The 27,576-nt window shown below is 33.3% G+C and overlaps 1 protein-coding gene across 3 annotated transcripts in view; it reads right to left on the bottom strand.

Moving 5' to 3' along the window:
• The window catches only part of toy (twin of eyeless), a 51,075-nt gene extending 23,705 nt beyond the window's left edge, over positions 1 to 27,370 (bottom strand). The window contains exons 1-4 of one of the 3 annotated variants that reach the window (XM_013316133.1): positions 27,149 to 27,370; positions 16,661 to 16,920; positions 9,475 to 9,712; positions 4,697 to 4,889 (exon numbers count right to left, since the gene is read on the bottom strand). In XM_013316133.1, the coding sequence (XP_013171587.1) occupies positions 4,697 to 4,889; positions 9,475 to 9,712; positions 16,661 to 16,673 (444 nt within the window). In that variant the 5' untranslated portion in view covers positions 16,674 to 16,920; positions 27,149 to 27,370. The remainder of the gene's footprint in view (positions 1 to 4,696; positions 4,890 to 9,474; positions 9,713 to 16,660; positions 16,921 to 27,148) is intronic. The other 2 variants (XM_013316134.1, XM_013316136.1) reach the window with 2 other exon arrangements.
• Positions 27,371 to 27,576: the final 206 nt, after the last annotated feature.

The raw sequence follows: 27,576 nt of genomic DNA, 5'->3' as shown, positions 1-27,576 counted from the left end.
AACAGTGAGCAATGTCTAATGGGTATACGTCACAGTGTGTAGGAAGCAAGTGAGCGCATCGCAGCGTATCGGAGAGGGCAACAGACACGAGGCACGTGTTCTAATCCAGTTTATTATTAACTGGAATCAATGCTACGCTTACTCAATTTTACTTAATTTGTCTATTTAAGACTGTATCTTATCTTTATTGTTTTAAAGCAATCATAGTCTAGCTTCGATCGCTGATGTTTTTGTTGACAAAAACTTTGTTTCGCATTTTGAAAATAAGCACACTACCTCTATGCCGAGTTCTATGTGTTTTGGTCATAAAACGAAGTTTGACGTTTTGATCGATATAAAAATTTGATGCATAACAAAATAATCTCCAATTACGGTCGTTTGCGTGTTAACGAAAACGAAACCGGCCTACATACGGCTACATATTACAGTACACTGCACGCAGAAGCCCCGAAACTGCGCGTCGGTAGCGTTTCGGCGGTGTCGTGTTGCATACTGTCGCAAACACCTCGAACAGGAATTCCAAATTCAAATTGGCCGTGTCCAAAATTTGACGTTCCTTGACCGCACGTTTCGGATGCACGCTATAGCATTTTGTGTGCTAATCACGTTGAAATTGCATTGTTATTTTAAAAACTTTCTTGTTTTTTTTTTACAAATGGTTTAAGGTTTATGATAACGTTAGTTGTGAGTTGCAAGTTTTATATAAGATGTTTGAATATAAATGAGAGGTAAATATTAAATTAGCCATCAGACACAAATAATATCACATCAACTAGAAACTTTAGTGAATATTTCGGAGGTTAGCCATCAATTCCTATGCCTCTACGAGTCGTTGACGTTAATCCGTGTGACTAGGGCGGCGATACAGTCCGGTGCATGCCTACATACGATCGCTGCGAGTGTGAATGCGACGACAAATGTTCTGTGCACTCACGCGTGAAACGTGGCATTATGGTACACAAGCCTGAGCACGGAACGTCGTAAGTCAAGAACTTGGTTCTCTTTTTAAAATGTTTTTAGGTTCAACTTTGGGGAAGAACATTTTTTTTTCTATTTTCATTAATAAATTAAGAGTAAATTTCAAATAGTAATATTAACCTTACTTACTGTCATTTTGATATATTAACGTATACAGGAATCTTACTATTATAAATGCGAATATTTAGATGGTTGGATGGATATTTGTTTGAAGGTATCTCCAGAACGGCTCAACGGATTTTGATGAAATTTAGCACACATATGAAACATATTTGGAAGAACACATAGGCTACCTAAGTTTTTTGTATTACCGCGCGTACGAATTCGCGGGCGACAGTTAGTTGTTTTACAAATTAGTGAAACAAGTGACTATTAAATATCGAATACCGTTTGATGTTCAGATAACCTCACTATTAAAACTCATATATCTACTAAGGTAGTAAAAGTTAAAAGTTAAAATAGCACAATCAACAATACCTACATACAAAATACAAGTACTAAGTTCTGCAACTAAAGAGGTCCGCCGTAAGGAGATCTGAATTGTCTAACTTAAGAGATGGCGTCGACTTAAGTCTTTACGTCGTCGAAATGGAATCGATTGTCCCGCGTATTTTTGTTGAACGTCTGTAAGAAACAGAACGCCCATTCGACCGTTACGACTGAGCTACGCAGCGGTGAGCTTCTGTCTCGCTCTGACACGTGTGGGACTGTATTATCCATACCTTTCGTCTATTTGCTCAGTGGGCTATGCGTGGGTAGTCATAAAAATAGCCCCTTTGGCGCCGAATCTTCCGAGCCCTCGGCATTTCAATTTAGCGTCCGACCTCTTGTTACACCGTGTGGTTGTTTGAATTTTATACCTAGGATATTATTGAGAATATTATTTGATAACTCGATAAATTGTTTTTGATAGGAAAGTTACCTACAATGTATTGTCATAATGTATTTAGTAGATCATTCCACGAACAAGTTAGAATACAAAGTAAAGGAACTGTTTCAAGTAGCCATTATTGTTATTTTTAAATCAGCCCACATAGTTGCATTGAAACTAACCAATTAAGATTATATATATTTAGAGTCTGCTGTCTGTCACACAATGCTTTTAAAAATTGATTATAGATTGGTCCTGTGCTTGTCAATAGAACAATATTAGATAGGCAACTGTTTGTCCAAGTACACGAAGAATTGCTTATGTTAGATATAAAACGAGGAGGAATAAATTTGTAAAGCTATAAATTTATTAATTCAAACTCTACTACAGTACCTTAACAGACACTCGAATTTTTTTCTACCTACCTCAACTGCATTGTATCACCAAGTGTTTACATCGTTCTGTATAAATTCGCGAAATGCATTCGTAGTTTTGACATTATTAACAGAAAAATTGGCTCGATGAATGATGTCGGTGGACGAAAAAAAAAATTACAATATACCTTTGATATTTTTTGCGCGCGCCGACCGGCAGATGTCGTTTCGAAGTGTCGGCTTCGATTACCAACGTTGTCAGCTCGAGTACAGCTTTATTTTTCGTTGTATTCGATATTTTTCATAGTGATCGTCGGCTTATAAATGTATATTTCTGTCATGTCATTTAAAATGTTATATTTTAATTGAGAATAAAATTATAACCAATTTTTGATATAAACATTTTATATGATACTAGTTGTCCTCGACTCCATCCGCGTGTTATTTAAAAAAGTTAATTATTAGCCTATGTATTCTTTCAGACTATGTTCTACATTTATGCTTAATTTCATCGAGATCAATGCAGCCCTGGAGATACTTTCAAGCAAACATCCATCCATCCATCTAAATATTCACATTAATTATATTAGTAAGATATGTAATTTCTTCAGTTTCTATTTTATACAGTTTCCATTTATAACGAAACTTTTGATATAAATTTTACATTAAATATCCAAACATTAATGATATGCCTCAATGTGTTAATTAAACAAAATAAAGTACCATTTAAAATTTCGTAGACTATATATTCATCTTATTATTTTTTCAATAAACCGTAGAACATATAAGATGTGACAAAATTGAATAACTCGACTGTTGTGTTCAACAAAGACGTAATAAACTTCGAACATACAACATTGAAGATGTTTAATATGAATCGAACATTAATAATATCAGGGGAACGGACTCCAATGCATTATTGGCTCTCGAAGGGATCAACTGGACAAAGGAAGACAACTTCCAAACATTTGGAATTTTTAATGTGATAAAATTGGATTATGGGCCAAGCATTGTCGTTTAATACATCCAATTGTGTACTACTACGCGGTAAGTGTGACCATGATTTTAAAATAATTTGTTTTATTAAATTGTGGACACAACAATTAATTCAAAATAATGTTTACTAACTAGTGATAGTTGGTCAGAGTTTTTACTTTGTCCCTTAGTGTGGATTTAGCAGGCAAATCTGTACTTAGGCACTACTTAAACAACCTCATTACTCTGAACGACAGACTTATTAGTTGTACAGCATTTACAAAAGCTTATACATTTATGATAAATAATTAATAATTAACTGAAAACCTTGTTACTATATTTATATAATTTATAGTTAGACGATTAGATGTTTTAACTTATTTCTGTGCTAAATATTAGTTTTAAAATTCAAATTATACACAATAATTATTTTAATGTTAACACATTGTAAAATCATGGTCACCTTATTCTTAACAATAACAGGACATATGTTCGGTAAACTTAATTAAATCTAACAAAATATTGAAAGTTGTTTGGACACGGACATTGTTGCTTTAAATAGACTATATTTTTTGTATCTAAAAGGTATAAAGGTATGGGGCAAATTATATTCTATGATTTATCGAAAGTTATGAACTTCGTATCAGCAGGATGTAGTACTAAGAAAAGTTTATAGATTTAACTCTTCATGAGTGGTAGGTACGGGTCGTTTTATATATTCTGAAAGACAGGAAAAGTTGTTACTTTTTTGTATAGTAAAAAAGTTTGAGTTTTCGAATAATTAAATTCACGCTTGATCATGACAGACTCTTAGTTAAAACACTGGGTGTTGCCCACGACTCCACGCGGATTTAAGAAACAAATAAATTAGTAATAACACATAGTATTAGACTATGTTCTACATTGACAAATTTCAGCAATATCCATGCAGCTGTCCTGGAGATACCTTCTATCCAACTTTCATCAATCCATCTATACATCCAAACATTCGCATTTATAAAACTAGTAAGATAGTATAAGAGTCGTTAAAATTAATTCAGTGCAAACATCTCTCAGAAACGTGAGGACAAACTATTGGACTTGCTCAATTGAACTCTGTAAGAGTGAACTTTTAGAATCGACTTGAAACTTTGCTACTTCGTGATACGTTCATAAGTTAAGGTTAATCAATTTAATGCTGCATTTATTTAAATTGCTTTTTGATAATTGACACCAGGTATATATTTTAAAACGATAATTTTAGTAAGATAATTCTATTATATATAAACTTAAACATCTGTCTTCTATCTAACAGTATGCCATCTGAATATTTGGTTGAGTTCAGAGAGTTTGTTCTACGTTTGGATTACAATTTCTACATTAAAAAGTCTCTACTACAGAAACATATGTATAAAACATATCGTTGTCTCCGGTTTTTCATAGAGAAGGAGAAAGATGACAGTATGTTTTTGTACATATGCTTCTGAGATGGAAACCCATGGTAAGTTGCAGTACTCACGCTTGGTATGTTGTCGTTATTGCACACGTTCTCGCTGAGCAGGCGGTCCCTGATCTCCCAGGCGAAGATTGAGGGACACTCGCGCTTGTAGTCGGCGATCTTCTGCACCACCGGCGTCGTCGCCACCCGCGGCTTAGACCCCCCGATAGCGCGGGGCTTTATCGACCCCGTCTCGTAATATCTGCGTGCGAAGCTGAACTTAGTTTGGATTGTGGAATGTGGTGAGATCGTATTTTACACAGATAATAAAAAAAACTGACTTTTATGTTCCACTGGACACGTTGTAAGCTGTTGGAACTTGTGTCTATTTGATTGTCGCCATTCTAGCGGTAAAGGCAATGATTGGTAGCTCTTCTCTTTCTATTTTGGAAGCTTGTACTAATAATACAGATGTCAGAATGAAATAAAAGCTGTCATTTCTAAGTAACAACCTGCCCAGCGGATATCTATAGAAGTCAGTGGAATCAGTTTTAATTGAAGCGCCTATAGCCTGATGCTTAAAAGGACATCTGTTGACGTGGTTCAGGATTTGAATTCCGCCATTCGACATGTTACAATTTATATTAGATAAATCAAGAAGTAATATTTAAATAAAAACGATGTTGTAAAATCCCAAGAATAATATGTCTAGAATGATATCTCGTTCTTAAAACACCCTTATTCCGTACCATCATTGAACAACTGTTATTCAATAAATAAAAAATTCTTTTACAATACTGTTATAAATATAGAAAACATTTTCTCGTAGGCCCCACTTAAAAGGCATTAGTACACAATTACCAATACAATCTCCTGAACTATCCTCTTAAGTTGAAGTACCTATACAAACATTCAACTTCGTTTGCCAGTACGAAATATTGTGTCAAAATCTATCTTATAATAAAAGCCATAAGGTTGTCAGGACTTGCAAAGGTCTTGCTGATTGAGTTTTGGGTACAGGATGTACAAAGTCATTGTACAACCGATTTATCGAAGTTAATGCAGATGTTATTATATATTTTCTTTACTGTGTGTTTCCATTGCTTTGTATCGACACATATTGACATCCTCTACGTTCCCTTTTAAGAAAACAGAGATGTTGAAACTGAAACGCCATTAAGAAGAAAGTTGTTAAATATCATCTTTATTTAAGCAAATACTTTAAACAAATTACTCCTCCTTCATACTTACTTTAAAAAAAAACGAAAAAAGAATCAAAAGAAAAAAAACCGCTTTTAAAAATTTCGAACAAATATCGTTTGACAGCACACGTCACTAAATCAACAAAAGCGAAAAAAAAAACAAAATAGATTCGAAAAAGTTGCCAGATTCTAAAAAAACGAGGCAGATTAAAAATAACAACGTAAAATGTCAACGCTTCTAAACAATATTGGTAGCGCGTGTCATCTGTCGATAATACTCGAGTTGGAGGACTATTAGTCGAGGACCGTCGCCCTGGGCAACGAGTAATCGCTTTCGCCTTGGGCACAGGATTTAGGAATAAGTTTCGCTGTGCGCGTAAAACTACAGTTTAATTGAGTAGATCAGATTTATAATACACTTCTAATATAACAGAAACGTTTTAAAAACTTTACACGTGGTCTTCAAATTATTTTACATGCATATGACAAAAGTTACAAGATATAAAGATAAACAACTCTTTAATATTAATGAATTCCGTGTACCAATTATAAGTAAGTTTACAAAAAAGGTTTTATACCGGTAAATCGGACAATAGATCGACGGCACAGAAATTGCGAACAATTTGTCGTCCAACCGCGCGCTTATTGCAAACGACAACAATAAATTGATCGAAATCAGTTGCGTTCAGCTCTAATAATACGATACCGAATCGTTTACCATCATTAACTTGTTGTTAGCAATCCATAACTGCGTTTGTATTACAAAAAATATCTTCTTTTAGTTGCGACATACTTGTATACAACTCGAGGGGGGTCGCAGATTAGATTCAGAATCTTCCAGGGGGTCAAAATTAATAGAACTCTTATCGGAAATTGTTTTTGCAGAGATTATCTGTGAATCAACGGCTGTGCGTTTAAGCACTTTGGTGAACGGCTTAAAACTATTTTAGTTGAAATTATAACTATAAAATGTTTAGATGATATTTTGAATCAAAGAAATTTTTAAGCAATAGCGAATAATGTGTTAAATCGTTGTATAATAATCATTTAAATATTTTTTTTCTTTATAATATATATAACAATAATAAAAAATACGTAATAATTCAATTAAAGCAATTCAACTATAGTAAATGATGAATAAAAATAACTTTAATAAATTTAAAAGAATAAAAAACCGGCGTAAGATCCAATCGGGTAACACATAGTGAGCTAAGCACTTGAAAACAAAATCAAGAATAAAACGGCAAACAGCGGGGGTGCTTCTTAATTAGGATTCCCGCCACGCTTGCCTTTCTGCAGACCCCCAAGAAGTAACCCCTTTCAGTAATTGGCACGATAAGAATGTTTAGGGGTGTGTGGGAAAAATACCATGAGGTGCATTTACAGCCACGGTTTTATTTGATACAATCAAACAGCTTTCCAACTAGAAATTTCACAAATTACCATGATCTAACCCATTGAAGTGACAAATTAATCTAGATATTAATTCTCACCGTAGAACTTCACTGTAGTAACAGTTGTATCCCTTTCATTCATATATTTATAGTATAATTGCAATGAAACCCACAGTAAATAAGAAACAATAGAAATACAGATGAGAATATCGTAAAGTAATGATTTCGGAAAATCGGATAAAACTGACAGATTTGTATTTATCTATTCATGTTAATATAATTGAAGTGTCTGTATTAAATTAAAAAAACATTTCGTGCCCATAATGTCAATAAAAGTGCATTGCTAATAATGAAAAATAATTTTTAAATTTTTTATCTCATGTATGGTCTGTTCGTAAGGCCGCCTTTGTTCTGGGTAACTACTGGAACGACTGAACCGATTTTGACATGACTTTGACGGGAAGGTAGCGGATGCACGCAGGCACATTATAGTATCCATTTTTTAAGTCTATGCTGATGAATTGTTTTATAAAAATTAGTAACTTAATTGAATAAACCTTTTTCCTCTCCAGGTTCTTAAATCTCTTCACCTCTATTAAACAATAATCTAACACATGTAATGCGTAAGTAATTAAATTATAACAATAGGATTGTTCAATTGTGTAAAATTTTACTCTTGTCATATGTAGTCAGAATGGAATAGAGTTAGATTTATTTACTTGGAATTATACACAAATTTGCACCTGTTATAAATAAAGTAAGGCAGAAACAGAATTCTTATCACGAGCTTTTAAGCTCCCGATATAAAAACAATATGTCTATGTCTTGACTTAAAGATGACGGTATTTGTAACTCCATTGAAGTTATAATATGTGTAGTTTCCGACAATTGCAAAAAACAACTGTTTGTTTTATATGAAAGCATTACAATTGCAAGGACCGAGGCCGCGGGCGAAGTGATCCCCCCCGGCCAAATCACTTTCCTATAAGATCTCTTGAAGTGGCGTCAAGCAGTCTGCCGCAGTAGGGGTGCCAATTACCACGAAATAATGTTGTATTTTCATTTTTATTTAGGGGCGGTCGTGGGACAACCCTGCAAGGCACACCCTGTATTAAAATGCCCAGTTTCTTTGATTGACACTTCAACACAAGTCTTTGATATTGTTCATTGTTTGGTATTGACTTTTCGTTTATAATTTTTAATTCATATGTATGTTTAATAAATTTAAATAATTATTAAAACTGTTTTATTTAGGTAGTAAACAGTACTTTCGGCTTAAAATTAACTAAAACGTTGAAAACTTTTTTATTAAGAAGTATTAGTCTAAGAAAAAATAATTTAAAAATTAAGAATGAAAAAGGCAATAAAGCTATACAAAAACATAAAAGTAAGATGTTAAATCTTTGTTATATATATCTTAAGTAAGATTATTGGAATCGAAAACGTATTAACTTATCCCATTGGTTTATCCCCAAGATTGTTTCGAACTTTGGTATGAGCATTTTAAATTTGGAATCAAGAGCGAGGGCCAAAATCCTCGTGATAAAATCACAATCAAACACAATAAATCGTCGGAGAAATTAGAACTCCCTAGTATCGGCACCCCAAAGCACCCTGTGTCGATTCCCACCTCACCCGTAGAGCATGCGTCCATTCAGTAAAAACAATACCCCGCCACACTATGGGAATGCAAACTCAAACTATTATAATCGTATTGTATTGATTAAGTCATTGAAATATTTCCTTAATTCTGTCCGCATTTATTGTTCCTTTTATTACGTACCTCTGCGGGCATTATGGGAACCATGTCAATTTGCTAACGCGTGTCCCAAGAATTTGACCCCATCTTACTTGACAAAATCGATTCTTACAGTTTTGTTGACGCTACAATGAAGTCTACGTCTTTGTAATGGGTGCATATGTTTGATTGTTTCATGAAAATTCTATTATAATACGAAATTGTAAAGATTTCATCATATTTCTTGGTTCTTTTAATATACGAACATTTAAAATAATCTACAGAAATTTGAGGCTTAGACAACTGGACGACAAACCTACTACGGAAATTTCAGTCTCGTAGTTGAGAAAAAAGACGGAAAATCCTAGGCAGAAATATTAATAGACTATATTACTATTGACTATAAATAGGTCTTTTGAAAAGTTTGGTTCTGCAACAGCATAGCACACAGCAATTTTCTATGCAATGAGTCTTTCGAGCTTTATCATAGGTGTGATTAAAAACTAATTGGTGCAATAAACTGACCTGCCGAGTATCTTGGAGACGCATCCATTGGAGACCTGCAGGATGCGACTGATGTCGCAGGGACGCGCGCCAGAGTGCGCCAGCTCGACAATCTTCTGCCGCGTGGAGTCGGGCAGCGGTCGGCCGTTAACGTAAACCCCGCCGAGCTGGTTGATGCCGCTGTGGCCGGCGGACGAGCAGCCGAACAGCGCCCCGCTCCCCATCGCCGCGCTGTGCATCAGCTCGTCTACAAATACACCTTTAATTAACAATTAATGTGCGCATATGAATTCCGAACACAAGAAAAGATTTGTAATAAAGAAACTTCAAGAACAACTATGAAGAATTGACGAAGCAAAAGTAAATTATAAATTTATAATCTTATTTGGACAAGATGATAGATTTTATATTAGGAGGCCCTGTGTATCATACTTGGTTCTAAAATATCCTTTCTGAAATAGAAATATTACGTTAAGTAATAGCCAACCAAATTAAAGATAAGCGCTTGAAGAACAGAAGCGATTGGGATATTTTCAGAATTAATAGGAGAATTTTGATAAGTGATTTTGAACCGTATCTAGAGTAAGAAATAACGTTAATGCTGGATATTTTCTTTTTATATTTAAAATTCCTAAATCCATGCGTACAGCTTAACCTTGTTCTTAATCGAATGCAAAGGAAATAAACCAATTATGTAATTTGGAAAGAAATATTAAATTAAAGGGATATCCATTCCAATCTGGCTAAACAGAATTACGATCGAAGGCGACCGCATAAAAAGGGCGCAAAACAATGAACTTTTAGTCGACCCCCTACCCTTTAAGGCCTTAATCAAGGCCTGCCCTAAATTCGCCCACAAATTGCATCCAATTGTTCACTTTTTACCGCGAGGCGTGTTTGTAAGGGGTGGGTAAAAAAAGGAATTATCTGTCCGTTGGCTGAACACATCCGATCTAATGCATCCATTGAGATCTGTTGGCGCGAAAAAATGGCGGGAAAGTTTATAATTGTGCGCAGACAACTGTCACATGGCAGGGACATCTGTAATTTGGTCCAGATTAAAGGCGTACGTTAAATGATTATACTGATGAGCTTCCATTAAAGCGAACTCTTTACCAATTAATATAGGTAATGAAGAATTTTTGGATGATTTAAATAAGACTTAAGTAGCATACATTTTACAGTTCAAAGTAAATTATGATACATATATTTGTCAACAGCAAATTTTTTTATTATGTACGATCTGTTAAAGCTTAACTTTGTTTAAAATATTTTAAAAAGTAAAGGATCATTCGCCACAATAAGGCGTAGGTCTACACTTCGATAGGGATTAGATAATAATTTGCGGTTTTCTTTCGAGCGCCGCGAAACCTTTTTTATCTTGAAATCCTTTTTTACTATCTTCAAGCGGATTATTTTTTTAAACGGGTTAAGGTTTTTTAATACTCTTGTTTAGGATGTGCGAGGTATCTGCGTAGGCGAACGGATACCTGACCACTTTTGTGGAGATACGTATTATTTGGTAAAGGAAACTATTTGAAAAGATTTCGTCTAAGCTTTAAGGATTTTGCACCGGTGCACTTGAGTCGGGCTCTTGAGTTTTTGCATGGAACTAAACAGATGACGAATGATTATAAATTTATTTTTAATTCCTTGTCGAGAGATATTCAACAATTGTTTTGAATCCAATTTAAAATATGTGGTTATTGGACAGACTAATCAAAGTTATGTTTAAGGTAATCTAAGGAGCTTAGCTTAAAGAATTTTTTTGTTAAATAAACAACAGAGTACGCTGTACTCATGTAAAACAATCATAACGATCCACTTTACAGAAGCGTGATTAAAAAATATATAATAATATTTTGGTCGCGTTCGTTGCCCCGCGAAAAAGGAATTAGTGCCGACGTTCGCCAATTAAGTGACGTATTTTCACGCCGAAGCCTGTTATTAATAACACCTCTTGGTGCTTTACCTTTCGTTGGTCGCGCTAACAAGCGGGCGGCTGTTAAAAGAACAATGGACAATCGCTAGGGCAGACCCCCACGCCGCGTTTACATACACACAAATTGTAAGCGTCAGCGAGTTACTTCACTTAGAGTTAAGCATAAGTTTTAGATTATTTATTACATATATGTAAGATTATAACATTTGTTAAAATTTAATCAAATAATATTCGAAATCATTTAATTTAAAAGGTATGAAATAATGGTTCGATATAAAAATATTTACCTAAATATAAACCAGCTGTTCTCAATTATGACTTCGTCTGTACCCAACATTGCACTGACAAAGGTTAATTACGTAGTTGAAAATATCGCTAATGTAACAACCAAGTTATGTAACTTTGTCAACTCTTTGCGATCCAGACGACATTTTAATAATAATAAATTATCGAAATTCAACTTATATTGTTAACATCTAAGCGATATTTGCATGTGTAAAATCTAATTAGTCTGTCTTAACGACATTTTAATGTCTTTCTTTTTTAACATTGAATCTAACTTAACTATAACTTAATTATGTTATAGACAAAGGTAAATCGGTACAGCTATTAGACAATTCGTCTATCGCTTAGACCAAACGCATAGAGCCCATGTACGCGTGTCGTGTGAGGGAGTGTTTTAATTTCAGAGGTGCAATTTATTCGAGCGATTTATTTTTAATCCTCGTTTTTATGGGCGCGACTCTATAAATTTATGTATAGTTGTAGGTTTATTTTTATTATTTTACACTATTATTTTTGCACGGCGGAGTTTCGAAACGCGGGAAAACAGGCTAGATGTTTTGGTACCTAAGTTTCTACTGGATATGTGTGTTATGATATTGTACAACGATGCAATTTATTCAACTTGGATACATTTCAATACACACCTACTAAATATAAAGTTTATATTTAAAAGTCGGTTTCAAAACTCTTTTACTTACGATACTAAAGACATGTTGCAAATGAAAAAGAAAAGACATTAAATTAAACGACAAACTTTTGATTTTATAATAGCACTACTACATTAAGCCAAAATTAGGCTTTTAATATTTCAAAATTACTGTGATATTATTTTTTACATCTGTTAACTGGTTATATTTAGAATGGCATTCTAGACGTTTGCATTACATTAAACATTAATCAAGCAATTATATACATCTAGTATATAAGGGTCGTAACCCTGCGTATGACAGTCCACACCTGGTGGCCCTTACCCCACCTCCTCTACCCCAATTATTATTATTTTGTATCTGTTTTTGAATTGCTTAAATCCATAGATAGGGGGAAGTTTAATTGTGACAGTAAACGCCATTTTGGATGCATCCAAATCCCGTTTGGATTATATGCGGGGTTCGAAACATTTTTTTTGTTATCATTTACGGTTAGTTACTTTGAGTATTATTTTAAAAGTTATAAAAAATAGTAGGTATGTAAATTTTAAAACTCGTTTGCTTTTTTAATAAATTGTAATAAATTCAAACTGATGTAAATATTGAACTATTATTATTGATGTTCAATTTAAGTAAGAAATTCCGTTAAAAATCTATAGAGCGAAGCATAGAAGTATGAAAGCGTTGATATACCCAAACACCTATAACAAATTGTGCTAAAACATGTTGTTGATTTTATCAAATATAGCTCTGATTCGTTTGGGCCAATTAATTTCATTAACTATCATTGCACATATGATACCAGTACTTTCTTAACAAAGTGGACAAAAATTGATTAAATGCATTATCTTTTGCGAAAACTGTATGACATATCAATATATCTATGTCAATAACTCTACAAGTCGTATTTACAAACGGTTGAAATTTTTTTGTCAATAAAAATAAAACACTTTTAACGTTTCATTCATGCATCCAGCGCGAGGATCGTTTGTTTCGTTGTGACATAATTTACGGCGCATATCGTCAACCCCGCCCCCTTTAGTGTATGGGCAGTGAGAAAAAATAACGTTATTGACAAACGATGCAGTGCTCGAGAGAGTTATGGCGACTACACTGACACTTATGTGCGTTTAACGGAAAAAAGGTTTGCGATTTTTGACACAAAGATCGTTTTATTTTGTTTCTTTTTGGCATAGATACGAAATACAAGATGAGTACAGATGCAATTATTTTTCCAACATTCTAGTGCAATATAAAACTGGCTGTTATTTGTAAATCAAAGAAAAACAAGAGTTATATGCTAAGTACTGGCTAAAATAAGTCTATTTATGAATCTGGTTTATCGTCAATATTACATACTTAAAACCACTTTTAATTAAATTTTGAAACTTAATATAGAATTAGCACTTTCTGTTTCATATTTAAAATATCAAGTTGACTTATTGGATGGAAAACAATTTTGAAGAATGGAAAAAAATTAGTCCCATATCATTTTATAAAATACCCGTCAACGGACATCACAGGGTCGCATAAAAAAGGGCTTGGCGCATGCGTCGTGGCGTTCCTTTGTGTTTTTTTACGTGGACAACGCGGCAAAGGTCTTTAAAGTCATGCAGCTTTATTTTTATACGATAAATTAATAAATCTAATGACACGTTTTTTTACTAAACGTCATTTGTTTTAAGAATTATTTTCATAAGTTGATAAAACCACGAATGGCAAAAAAACAATATAAATTTTTTAAATTAATTTACTGTTCCTAGGATTTTTATGATTATCTTAAAGCGGATTTCTCCTTATTACATTTTTCATGACACAAGCTCGTTGTCTAACTCGAAGTTCATTTTGACTATTGAAAATAAAATTTCATCTGACGCCCTTCGTATGTGAGGAAACGTCGCGAGTACAACATTGAATCGTCGACGCAAGTCGTCTATTCTGTCAGTACAGGTATAGCGACTTCTTAGCGACAAAATACTCAAACTTTCGCAGATTCTGGTAGCTATACATGAAGGGCCTTAGAGCAAATGCTGTTGTTAAAATTATCCATCAATGAACCCCGTCACTCAAGTTCAAATATGAACTTTTTTAATTGGCACTAGGAAGTAAATACAATATTTTGAACTAATAAAACAGACACTAACTAAATAAAAAAAATTTTTTTTTTCTTTTTTGGCCTTTGTAGGAATAAACATTATTTTTTGTATTACTTATTTTTGTATTACTTTTTGTATTATCGTTATCATAAAAAAACTCTTAATTACGATTATTTCAAAATAATTGATGGAAAATAACAAGTTCGCATCAAGTACTAGGTCTGCAGAATCGAAGAGGTACTTAATCATTAAAATTCCTTTAACGGCGTGGTAAAGAAAACTCTGTTTATCTCATTCTGGCAACCGATTTTCCGGTCTATTTGTCTTTATCTGTCGCTTAATGTGACACAATCGTCGCATGCTCGGTTTGCTTGGCTCGACTTCGGTACGACTGTAATTATATTTCTGTACCGCGCTCACAGCCAAGACGCAAACCGAATTTAAATATTATTTCTGATATGCTTTAATCTTTGTTTCCGTTTGCAAATCGAATTGTTTTATTTGTTATATGTGCATGTCAACTTATGCAAATTGCGAGGTCTGACATTTTTGCATCTAACCTAGTAGCTATTTGTGAGATTGTTTTTTCCTTTACATATTAAATTAAATTAATTAAAAATGTGACAAGGACATGCAAGGAATAGAATTATTATTTGAATACATAAAAATAATATTAAACGGTAAAAAAGTGTGAAAAAATTTAATACGTGCTAATAACAAACTTCATATTGAAACCTCTCGCTAAAACTTTGGATTTTTGTTGATGTCGCTATACCCTCTCTAGCTGCGAACTGTATCGAAACCAAGTAAGTTTAACATTTTTATAATATTTTTAAACCAAATTAATTAGCTTATGTAAATTTTCAAGAAAATAATGTTATTCTTGGGTATATAAATTTTTAGGTATGTAGGGGTGAATGTAAATTAATGTCTATGTGATAGCTTACATTATAAACAACTGTACCGATTTTTTCGAATATCATTCGATTCGTCTTCTTTCCTTGTGTGATATAGGATATATTACGTCGGCACAAATACAGTGGAGGTAAGAAATAAACTTCCAAGTAAGTGTAAAACATTTTATAAAACGGTGAAGGAAAACATCGTGATGCAATCTGCACATATCTAAGAAGTAATTCAAAGATATGTGTGAAGTCAACCAACCCGCATTTGGCCAGCGTGGTTGACTATGGCCTAATCACCCTTAACTTAGGGTAGGCTCCGAGCCACTCGGTGGGGACGTATAGTAAGCTGATGATGATGTAAAACATATTTGAATCTATCTCTTAATAAGACTGCAAGTGAACGTTTAAAGTAATGCCGCACTTTGGAAAGTTACAAATTCACTTACTTATTCAAAGTAAGTTCTAACACGACGAGACTTTTTTTTACTAACTTGGTATTTAACTTCTAATATCGGTTTAACGATTTGAATATTTCATTCAGGGCAAGTTTTTTTTTAAAATAATGTTAATAAACAATTTCTATACTTTAAAGTACAAAGAAGTTTTATACTAGTTGAGATCATAATTTTTTTTGTCTTAGAAGTAATTTGATGAAAAAAGATTATAAAAACTTAGATAAGTCAAAACTTTCTTAATATTCTTCTCTTTTGACCGCAATGTCATCAAGAAATGCTAAAAACCTATTTTTTTACCTAACTTAGGTTTTTCTACCATCCGTTACATTCCTCCCATGTTGTAAATTCTGACGTTAAATAGCAAAAATTATGTGTAAACAAACTTTGAAATTTTGTATCTACTTTTAATTAACTTTAACACTAACAAACTTGAAACACGAAACGGTAGAGCTCATTGAATCATTATAACTCAACGTAAAGTTAAGAAAACCTCGTCAAGACGCCGTGACAGCGAGACGGGACCAATATTGTTAACTTGTAAACTATTGTCGACTTGTGCGGTACAAGTTGCATCCTAGTTAGTTCCTTTATTGCCAGTTCTGGGGTCCTGCTTTACGAGCTGCGTTGTTCAAGTGTTTTGCGGCCAAGTTTCAACTTCTTTGCCAACGCGTACAACATTTCAGCTTGCTGCAGCCTCTATTAAATTCTTGCCATTTATAACTAGCCTATGTTAATTTTGATTTTTGACATGGTTTGCAATCGAAAAACGTGAATAAAGTCTAGCAAGACATAAGGCTATGAAACAGTTTAAGGTATATGAGTAACCTGTACATGGCGTAGACGTTGCTAACCAACAAATAATTTGATTGGTAATTACCTTTATGCGGCATTTTCCAGAAGGCCTCTGCCGCCGTGGTGGGTTCCCGCGGCGGCACCAGCCCGCCGACCAGCGTGGCGGCGTGCGCGGGCGCCGGCGCGCGCCCCCAGCCCCCGTGCAGCGCCACCGCGCCGCCTGCCAGCCCGCTCGCCCTCTACCACCGCGCAATTACCGCGCTACCACAGCGCTACCACCGCTGCCACGCTCTACCACGACGCTGCCACGCAGATACTGCCACGGAGTCTACGACATCCGCTAACCTACGGACAAATTTATAGTAATTTAATGACCCAAGCAAAGTAACAAAAGTAATGATGTCGTCTAAGAGTAACACATAAAAGTAGATTTCATCTCCCTTCTTTACGTCACGGTACCAATTTTGCAAAAATTATGAACGTTATACGATGTCAATATTAGTTGCATGCAGAAATATGTAGAGGCATAAAGAAAAGAATTGCATTTAAAATTGCAACTTCACCCAAAGTCAGATATCGTCGAAAGAGTAGGTCCAAGTCATTAATAACAATCAGTACCGCATCCTCAAGAGAGAGCCGATGCTAATTGGTAATTCCGAATTTGCTGTGAGCGCCATCTATTGTTGCATAGCAGAAATAGTTGTTGTAGTCGTGAGTGGCGATATTGATCGATGGATCACGGTAATGAATCGATTGGGGAGCGATAAGTGAGCGCTGTGCCACCCAGCACGACACCAACTGAACGGTAGTCTCTCTGCGTCAGACTCTGTTTGTTTTGTTTTTAAAATCAGAATGAGTTGTAGGACGAGATTGCTTTCTCTATGCTTGCTCTACGACGATGTGCTATGTGTAAACTATTAATAATTTCATGATGATCCGTAAACATTTGTTGATTTTCTAATAAATTGATTTAAATAAGACATGTAACTCATACTTTCTTAAGTATTCTAACAATTGTGTCTTGAACAATCTGTTACATAATATGTCAACACAAATTAATTATTCTGCAAAAGTTGGAGTAAATTAAATTAGACGATTAGTAGTCACTTTATGATACGCACATTTCTTCATGTGAAAATTTATTTGAATAAGGAAAAATTACTCTTAAACAGGAAACCGGTATAAAATATTTTGAATTGTGTTCTTTTTTTAAATCTTTTGAATTGTGAAAAATTATAAATTAGATATATTTTTAATATGACATATTATGATTATTGTAATTTGTAAACTCTACCTCTAAAAGTACCTATAACTCGGTATATTTATTTACCCTAGTTAAGTACAAAATCGTGTCTTCTTATATAATTATGTCAGAAATATATAATCGTTATTACATCTAACAGTTGCCAATTACTTGCAAATTATTTATATCAATGCTAACAGCTTGTTAATAATTCAACATGAATAAGTGTTAACTAATTTACATTAACTTACTTATTGGTGACAAGTCATGTCTCGACAAACTAGATTTATTCAATGGTACTTAGTACTAATATCTGAATAAAACTAAAATTAAATACTTAAATGAATTACAGGCAAAAAGAAAATAAGTTTTTATAAATATTTTTAAGACTTTTATAATAAATAGAAATATTTTCATCAATATTGAATTTCCTTAGTTTTTATTAATTATAAATATCATTATTTTAACTATTTTCTCAAGTAGATAATTTCTTATTTGTGCAAACGTTATGTTTCTATTTACTTCCTTATTATCATTACCGAATAGCTAGTTATGTATAACATCTTCAAATCCCCAAAATAACTATGGAATAGCATAAAAATTCCTATCCTACAAATGCATAAAGTCACATGTACTCAAAACGGGACACGTATTTGATCTTTTCAAGTCCCAATCGAATGACTTCACTTTGATATTTCCCCTCACAGTTCACAATGGGCCCAAGGTTCGACCTGAGGGTACACGCTTTCAGTCTAGTCAAAGCGAGTGCCTGCTAAATTGGATTCGAACTAATGCAAAATGTCGTAGGTCGCGTGGACACAGTCAGAGGTCCTTTGAATTTTGCGGTTTTGATAACACCATAGCTTTTTAATTGCATCCCCAAGTGTAATTAACGTTGACAAAATTGTTTTTGTATATTTCAAAGGAAAGTTACATGAATATTGTAACATACTTATTGTAACGGATACAACATACAAATATATTGTATTTGAATTTATAATGCAAAATATAGTAAACTATTAGAGCCAAGTGATTAATAGAGAAATTAAAAACTTATTACTTGCAATGAAATTTAATTAAACTTGTTATTTTCCCACTGGGCTGTTGGATCGGTGGGCCAAACGGCCCAACGGGAAACATAAACAAATAGTGTCATTAGGTTTTTTTAATACAGGTAAAGTCAAGGCTTCTTAACGGTTTGGTTTTCTTTCTTTTTCGGTTTCGAATTAAACTACCGAAATTCTTATAGCTTTTGTCAATGACTAATAAATAACGTAAGTGCTTAGTAGTAGAAAACAGCAAACTAAAACCAAAACTTAACACACAATGCAATAAAATAAAATAAAATAAAATAAAATAAATGAACAATCTCGCATCCTACATGCACACATCCCTCGTCACAAACCGGTCAACTTTCCACGTCAAAAGTCTAAAACGTCATGAAGATACAAGCCCGGCACGGCATCATAACAAATATAATACATCACCAGCAATCAGACGGCCGCTATCTCTGTGCGCGATCGCCGACCGCCTTTATAAACTTCTCGTTATCGGCCCCACTCAGAGAGTATCGGCTTACCGCCTACAAAAAGTTGTTTCTAATTAGTCTAATTAGCTATATACAGTATACCTATAGCTTTAGTGCCTGGGAAACTTGTGTGAGCCAATTGAGACTTTAAAAGTCTCAAGGACTGACCCTTTCCGGCTTTCGATGTTATTTATATTTTATTCCGTTGAATATTTGCATAAGAAATATTTTGAAATGTTTATCATTAGCAAACATCCCTCGACCTCGTACGGGATTTACTAAAGTAAAGTAAAGTAAAAAAAAGTGAAACTGTTCTAACAAATAACGTAGTATAATAAGTACTTTGTTTTTAAATGCATGTAAAATGTATTATAAATATAAAAATCGAAAGAAAATATAAGTTATTTCAAAATGTTTCGAAATCTAGTTTAAAGGCTAACGAGATTTATTCGGAAAACAAACCAGACAGAACTTTGGAGTAGTTTACAAAGAACACATCCTATGTTCAGAATATTACGAGAGAGAACGACTGACTGTATTAAATTTAGAGATGTTAATTTGACTTCCTATGAGATTAATAAGCATACTGTATGTTCTAATTGGTTTTAAGTTAGTTACATTTATAATTTACTTAAATTGTAGAAGAAGAAATACATACTTTTTCATACTCCTTCCACGTGCTATGTGGTAAATGGGCAAGCGGCAAACTAATTTCGCTAAAACGGCAAAACGATCGCTGCCATTCGAAAAAGTATGGATATTTTATACCTTTGATTTACAAGATCAAAATGTAAAAAGTAAGCAAAATTAATTTCATTACTTAATTTTAACTTAATAGATATATACTATAGAGGTATATAAAGTAAGCTAGTTGTGAAAAATATACATTAGAAAAGATCCCAAGCTAAGCAAGTGTAGGCAAATGTTGAAAAAACAGTTACCCGATGTAAGTGGCCGTCTGAGAACGTCAAAGGCTCGCACGGCGCGCTCTAAACTGGTATAAAGCCGTTGCAGACGATTTAAAATTCCACCCGAGAATTGCAGATACTGACTCGATAGAACTGTTTGCCTAATTCATATTTTGTTTGGAAACTGAAACTGAAAATCGTCTTGTGTAATTGCCCGAAATATGAATTAAAAAATGTACAATTTGCCATAGAAGTTGAACATTTTTTTTATTTAATATAATTATAATTTGAGTTTACAAATGTAAGGTTATTTTCATAATTTTTAATTTGAAGTTAAACATTTTTTATAACTTTTGAAGATAATATCTAAGAAGTACTTTTGTTTATTTAAAAGGAGACCTAATATCAATTTTGATTATTTCTTTTCAATTCAAATACAATTTTCGAGTCATACCTTTCTCATATTTTTATTTAATAACTCAAATAAAAACAGCAAAGAAAAAATCTCAGTTTAAAAGTATTCCAAACATAAAATTACACCGTTGAAAAAGCAGCGAGCGAGTGAAGAATCTATTTCACAGCACTAAGCTTGCATCTACAAGTTCTCTTAAAGATCGGATGTCTGGTAGGTTCCGCTTGTACACACCTCATTAGTTCCCGCTTTGATTCAGAGCCACGCCGGGGCACAGGTGGCGCTAATGTTCCGGCTCTTTGCTGAATAGATTCGCTAATCGAATACCAGAACGATGGTTCTTTTCAACATTCGAAAACTTGCATACGTTTTATTTGGCAAGTAACAATTTAAGTTTGTCTTATCTTATTCAATTTGAAATTTTATTTAAATATTGAATGATTTAATAAGACGTCAGAGGGCTGATTAATATATCTATAGCTAAGGACATATGTCCCGGTGGGCTTTTGATAAGTCAAACTAAATTACGATAGCTCGCCAGCCTTCCAGACAATATAAAAAATGTTACAAGGCTCTTTCCGCACTGTTGCTGTTATGTCATGTTTTTATTCCATTTTCCATGCATATGTGTTTCATAAATTTTCTGACCGAACTAACCGCTGTAGCAGCGTCTCTCATCAGAACAGATATCCTTGTTCGACAATATGGCCAATGAATGCTGTTTCAAGTAACGTTTCCATTCAAAACTATATATTTTCTTGTTTGCAAAAATCGACTATTTCATGACCAACCTAGTGTCGTGTACTTAGTAGTTTAAAAGAGTTATTACAAAAGAGGTTTGTTTTTATAAAACAAATGACGAGGCAAATTTGAAGAAAATCCTCTTTGATTCGGTAATTAGTGTAAGGAACACAAGCTCGTACGTTTACGAGGATGGGCGCCCGCGAATCTATACGGGATTCAAAGTAATTTGAAAGAGCGCGCTTTGTGAAAACATATAACCCGTCCGGAGAGCACTTACGCGTTTAGATTTGAAACGTCAAAGCCGCTCTTCCTTTTCACTGCGTTTTTATAAAATAAAAAAAGCGTGCAGCGGGGCGGCTCTCTGTATACTTACATAATTAACATGTGACGTATCCGTTAAGTTTTTAAAGTTACTACGTATGCATGCTTAGTGGGCCCTTTAAATTGTCGAGTGTCATAGTGATCGTTTGATGTTTTGCCTTTGCGGTTTTCTTTATTTTATTTTTTTAATTTTCGTCTATGTGTTTATTTTGGGCGCCCGTTTTATGCTGTCTGTACTGACTTTGACGGGCGTTTATCACTGAACGAATGTCAATTCTGATTTTATTTTGCAATGGTCAAAAAGATTCATTTTGAACATTTATACTGCGGATTTCGTTTTCTTCATTGTCAAAAAACAAATGAATGTTGATTGCGGTTACATAAATCAATTTGTTTTATCACAGATTGTTAAATAACATACTTTTGTACTGTTAACGCCTTGAGGTTATGTCTCACACCTAGACGCAGTCTTAATAGTAATAAATTAGAATGTCTTACAAAACGCCCGTTTGTTAGACCCGCGCGGGCGGCCGCCGATTTGTTACCGTGATTCAGAAGTGACGGGTAACGACAGCAAAACAGTTATCAACAAAATTGAAGTGATAGAAAACCCATCTAAATTTTTCCTACAGATTATAGGCACAATATGTCCTACTAAAGAGTAGTATTAAGATACCTGATGGAAAATTAGGACTCTTCAAATTATAATACTTTAGTCATTACAACTTTTTTGTAATTAATTTATTTATACAGAGAATTGTATCTATAATTAGATATAGAACCAAAAAAACGTAGTAAGAGGACAATTTTATCTATAACTAGCTTTCGCCCGCGACTCCGTTCGCGCGGAATTAACAACATAATAAGTAACTTATGTGTTTTTCCGGACGATGTTCTATATATATGCCAAACTTCACCAACATTCATTCAGCCGTTTCAGATATATCTTAAAACAAACATCCATTCATCTATCTAAGCTTTCGCATTTATAATATTAGTAAAAGTAAGATGGAGAATACGGTCACCAAATCATTGTCGTTATTTTCGTTTACAATTCTTTTCACAATAAATCGAATTTGATTTTCCTTGCCAGTGTGTCTGCTGACCGTATTTGTTTGTACCGCATGAGAGTAGCACCACGCATAGCGAGCGGCAACATAAATCAATCTGTAGCATTGTGCCGCATTCAATACGGAATCTTCACCTTTCTGCATCGCTACCAGGCCGGCAGCCGAAATGTTAGCGATCAAATAATAACGCCAACATACCGGCAAACACTTTGAAGTTTATTTTTTTTAATTATTGATAGACGAAAGACTGTATAGATTAGACACTTTCACGTATACAATTTTTTTTGTATTTAATTGCAGATTGCAGACAATATTGTTATGAATTTTTAAATTAAAAAGTATGATTTCCATGCCATGCCATTATTACTCCTTTAAGTGAAGTGTATTCTTTCATAGGGTGTCATAAAGGTAAAAGTTCAGTCATAATTTTATAATTAACATCTAGTGTATGTACTTAATTATTTATTTCTTTATTTTAAATTAATCTGTAGAATCGTAGCCAGTTCTACGAAATTATCATTATAATATTTTAATTAATTTAAACATATAAAAATTATAATGATTAATGACAATTTAAATGTCACGGGTATATCCGAAACGACAGACAGCCGCCATAAAAATAAAAATATCATAAGCGGAATACATTGGAAGCTTTTTACTTTTAAAAAGGCTCTATCTTAATCCTTATTAAGCCTCATCGTCAGAAGGGTGAGGCTCTGAGGCTATTGAGACCAAAGAGGTGTTATTTTGAACCCATCGGGGATTACTTTATTTTATATTTTTTTGATCACAAGATGTCTCCGGTTTCGTAACACTGGGAGTTTGATAGCTATAATGATTTGAATAGAATTAATGCATCATTAAATAATACGGGTTGGGATTTTAGGAATCAAAGTGAGTTATGGGTTTTGTATTGCTAAAATTTTGATCTTCGTTTTAATGCAGCTTGTTGTTACAGTTTTTCAACTCAAGACCAAAATTTTATAAAGAATTAAGTCACTTATTTTGCGACTATTACGTTCTTATAAATGTTTATGAGCAACTAGCTGTAGCCCGCGAGTCCGTCCACGCGGTAATAAAATATTTGTAGCCTATGTGTTCTTCCAGAACACATACATTTATGCCAAATTTAATTAAGATCCATACAGACGTTCTGGAGATACCTTCTAACAAACATCTATTCATCTATCAACTACCAAACTTTCACATTTATAATATTAGTAAGATTTTGCAATTATTATGGCACACGGTTCAATATATATAATTTAAAGTTACAAACACTATAATCAACCAATCATTATTCATATTTGTTAAATTTAGATATTTTATAGTTAATTAAAGTTTTAGAAAATACTTAAAGCGTAACCCCAACTTAGGTTTGACTCAATCCCAAGTTGCAGTACGAGTAAGTTGTACATAAGTTAAATAAAGTCTCCACCAACTTGAATCCCAATTGCCGACCGTATCAAAGGTGCTTTTACAAATCAGGCCGTGTAATGACAGCATGTGAGAATTATTTGTAAAACTGTCAATGGCTGTATCTCTTTGTCAAGGATATGTCATTAATGGGTATAAAAAAATTGTCAAAGTAAGCGCCCCAGGGAGTTGTTACATAATAGGGATGTCAACACTCCAGTCAATGGCTTTTCGAGTGTAAATAATGGTATTGCTACAGCACTATTACTTGGTAGACATGTCGGCACTTTTGATATCGATTGTTGGTCACGATTTATTGATTTTATACATAGACATCATTTTACGATCATATTTTGCAAAAAGTATTCCTTTGAATTTGGACTGCATTTTTAAAATTAACTTTATCTGTACTGTACTGTAATATGCATTTAACTTGATATAGTTTAACTTAGATTATATTTAATAAGTTGTAAAAAAACTATTCTTTTTTTAAATGTTAAAAAAAAATGTTTTATGATAAATATTTTCAGCAAAATGGTAAACAAAAAATATTGTAGAATTTAATTTAAATGCTAGTAAAAAATATGCTAAAATAAAACATAAAATTTAATTTTAAAATGGAGCATACTTTAAATACTGTAATAAAAGGTTGCTATGCAAAGTGCCAACGACACTAGAAAAATGTTTTTTTTTCTTGTATTTTGACTTAGCTTTGGACATAGTGGGAATCAATGTAAAAAATTATATTTAGCGTTTCTTCGTAATTAATTTCAACTTTATCCTAAAGCTTGTTAATAAGACAAGTACAAATTCACCAGTCACTGAAGCTACTAATAATAGTATTTTCCACGGAGTTTATAAAAACTTTTTGGAAAAGATATAGAGTGTATCAACATATCTTTATATCCTTATCAGTTTTATTTAACTAAAGTACTGTTAACTATGTAAAGACGGTAAGTTTTTATTGTCTTCTTGAATTAAATTATATTTCAAAACTTAAATTTTGTATTACGGTGATGGATTTTTTCATTTATTGTTACTAACTACAATGTGTTAGAAAGACGCTGTGTTTTTTTGCATTTTAAATTACGCATCATGAATAAAAGTTTTCTCTACTATCTATAAATTAAATACATATTACATTAAATTTTCAAGATAGATTTTGTGTTTTTAATTATAATTTTCCTCATACGCTTATATTTTATATTTCTTTGAATCGATTTTACGCAATTATAGTAAAAAAGGATCCTTGTTAAGTTAGCGCATTACAAAATTACCCGGGCCCCATGTCACTGTCAGCTATTGTAGTTCGCATATCGTTTACCGCAAAAATTATTCACAATCTCTCAACAATGAGTTCTCGAGATCTCTATTTAACGAAATTATAAAGTATCCAACACACCCGGTGCGTACAATGACGTATTCTTAGCAAACTTTTGCGTTTAATAGATAAATGCTATGGACGTTTTATTTAAAAAAAAACTATATTGTACTGCTTTTGATTCGTATAAAAATATAGATATTAATAAAATTAATACAACTTTTCTTCAACTCATTATGATGGGCAAAATCGAAGGCAGAAGACGAGTTGGAAGGAGGAGAAAGTCGTGGCTAAGAAACATCCGGGAATGGACCAATATTGCCAGCGTTGAACAACTTTTTCGCTTGGCACAGGACAGGAAAGGGTTCGCTGAGCTGACGGCCAACCTCCAGTAATGGAGAGGCATTGGAAGATGAAGAAGAATAAAATTAATGTTCACTCATACAAAAGTTTACAGAAAAATTAGTATTTAAACAAATCGAAATTGTCCTAAATTATGAAGAATTTTATGTTGATTTTTTTTTTACATTTAAATATTTTTTTTTTCATCTATTACATTTATTTTTAATAAAGTTTTGTAGTTTCAATATTTATTAAAAGACAATTTCATTTATTTTTAAACTCTTTTCAATAGTTCATTGTAATTATGTTTATTAATTTTTCTAACTCCAACATAATTTAAAACTTATAAATCCTGTTTTGTCTTTAGATGTATTAGAATATTATAATTTAATAATAAAATTATTCTGATATTATTATTATATATTATAGAAAAAAAAATATTTTTTTTTATTAAAAAAATTTGGAGTTGAAGACTAACTTGTTTTTATAATTATATTTTATAACCTATACGGATAAATTTGATACTTCGTGTAGATATAAAGTTGGCCTATGGCAAATCGTTTAAATTTATCTAAGGACAGAGTATACTGTAATATGATAAGTTTACAAAATTCCCTACAAAAAATAACAATGGAAGGTCTACATGTTTACTATTGCAAATTATCGACAACAATATATTTAGTAATTTGTTGGATAAAAAAATGGCGTCGGGTGCTTTGGTTATACAAAATATCATATTACAATTGGGGCGGTAACTTGATTTTCAAAACAGTTATTAAGTATTGATTTTAATAAAGTCAACTATCTATGTTTTTTTTCAATAATTTTTTGATTATTAAAATAAGATTTTGTGAAACACGGTAATATTAAAAATATAAGAAGAGTGTTTTGTTCACAATAAAAGTATTGTTATTATTGTTCAAGCTGTATTTTATTTTTATGTAGGTATATATCAAAAGTGGATATGAGCAGACTCGAGGAAATATGATGACGCTTACTTATAGTTTACTTTATGTGGCAAGTGCTAGATCCTAAATCACCAATCAACGTTGTTAAAAATGTCCTTCAGTTATATCAAAGATAGAGAAATTTTTCAAGCCTATTAATATGTAATATTTGTAAAATTACGTATAAAAAAATCATATTTCTTTCAATGAAAAAGAAAAAAATACAATAAAGTTGAAATGTCAGTGTATATTTTTAGTATAGTGGGATTCATGTGTTTAATTGTTTATTTAAATATAAAAACAATAGGTTATTGAACCTACCCAGAGCGTGGAGCGACGGCATAAAGCGATATGATGCACAAAACCTTCTCAAGCACAAAAACACAAACTTATTCACAGTCCTTTATGGTACTAAGTTATGTATTGACCGGTGTATTCTTAATTTGAGTTTCGTAAGTATAAATAATCAGTGTAGCGCGTAATCATCGAATGCCCTAAGTATTGGGTGGGAGCGCGTTCGGGGGCTCCGAAGCGTTCTCGATGTCACGGCTCGGTTGCGACTGGCCGAGCCATCTGATTCCAAGTCAGCCGTGTGAGCATCGCAGGGGCGGGGCCTGGGGCCGCACTCACCCCACGGGGTGCGGCGGGGCACGCACACCGGCGCCCCACACATACAAACGTCCATACACGCCCACTACCACGCCGGCTCCACAAGCATGCTGTATGACTTCGCGAGTCGAATGCTTTTT

This window comes from Papilio xuthus, unplaced genomic scaffold (assembly GCF_000836235.2).
Source record: "Papilio xuthus unplaced genomic scaffold, Pxut_1.1 DF826949.1, whole genome shotgun sequence".
NCBI classification, from domain to species: Eukaryota; Metazoa; Arthropoda; class Insecta; order Lepidoptera; family Papilionidae; genus Papilio; species Papilio xuthus.
The sequence above is the reverse complement of the archived record's forward strand: the minus strand, read 5'-3'. Positions and strand labels throughout refer to the sequence as shown.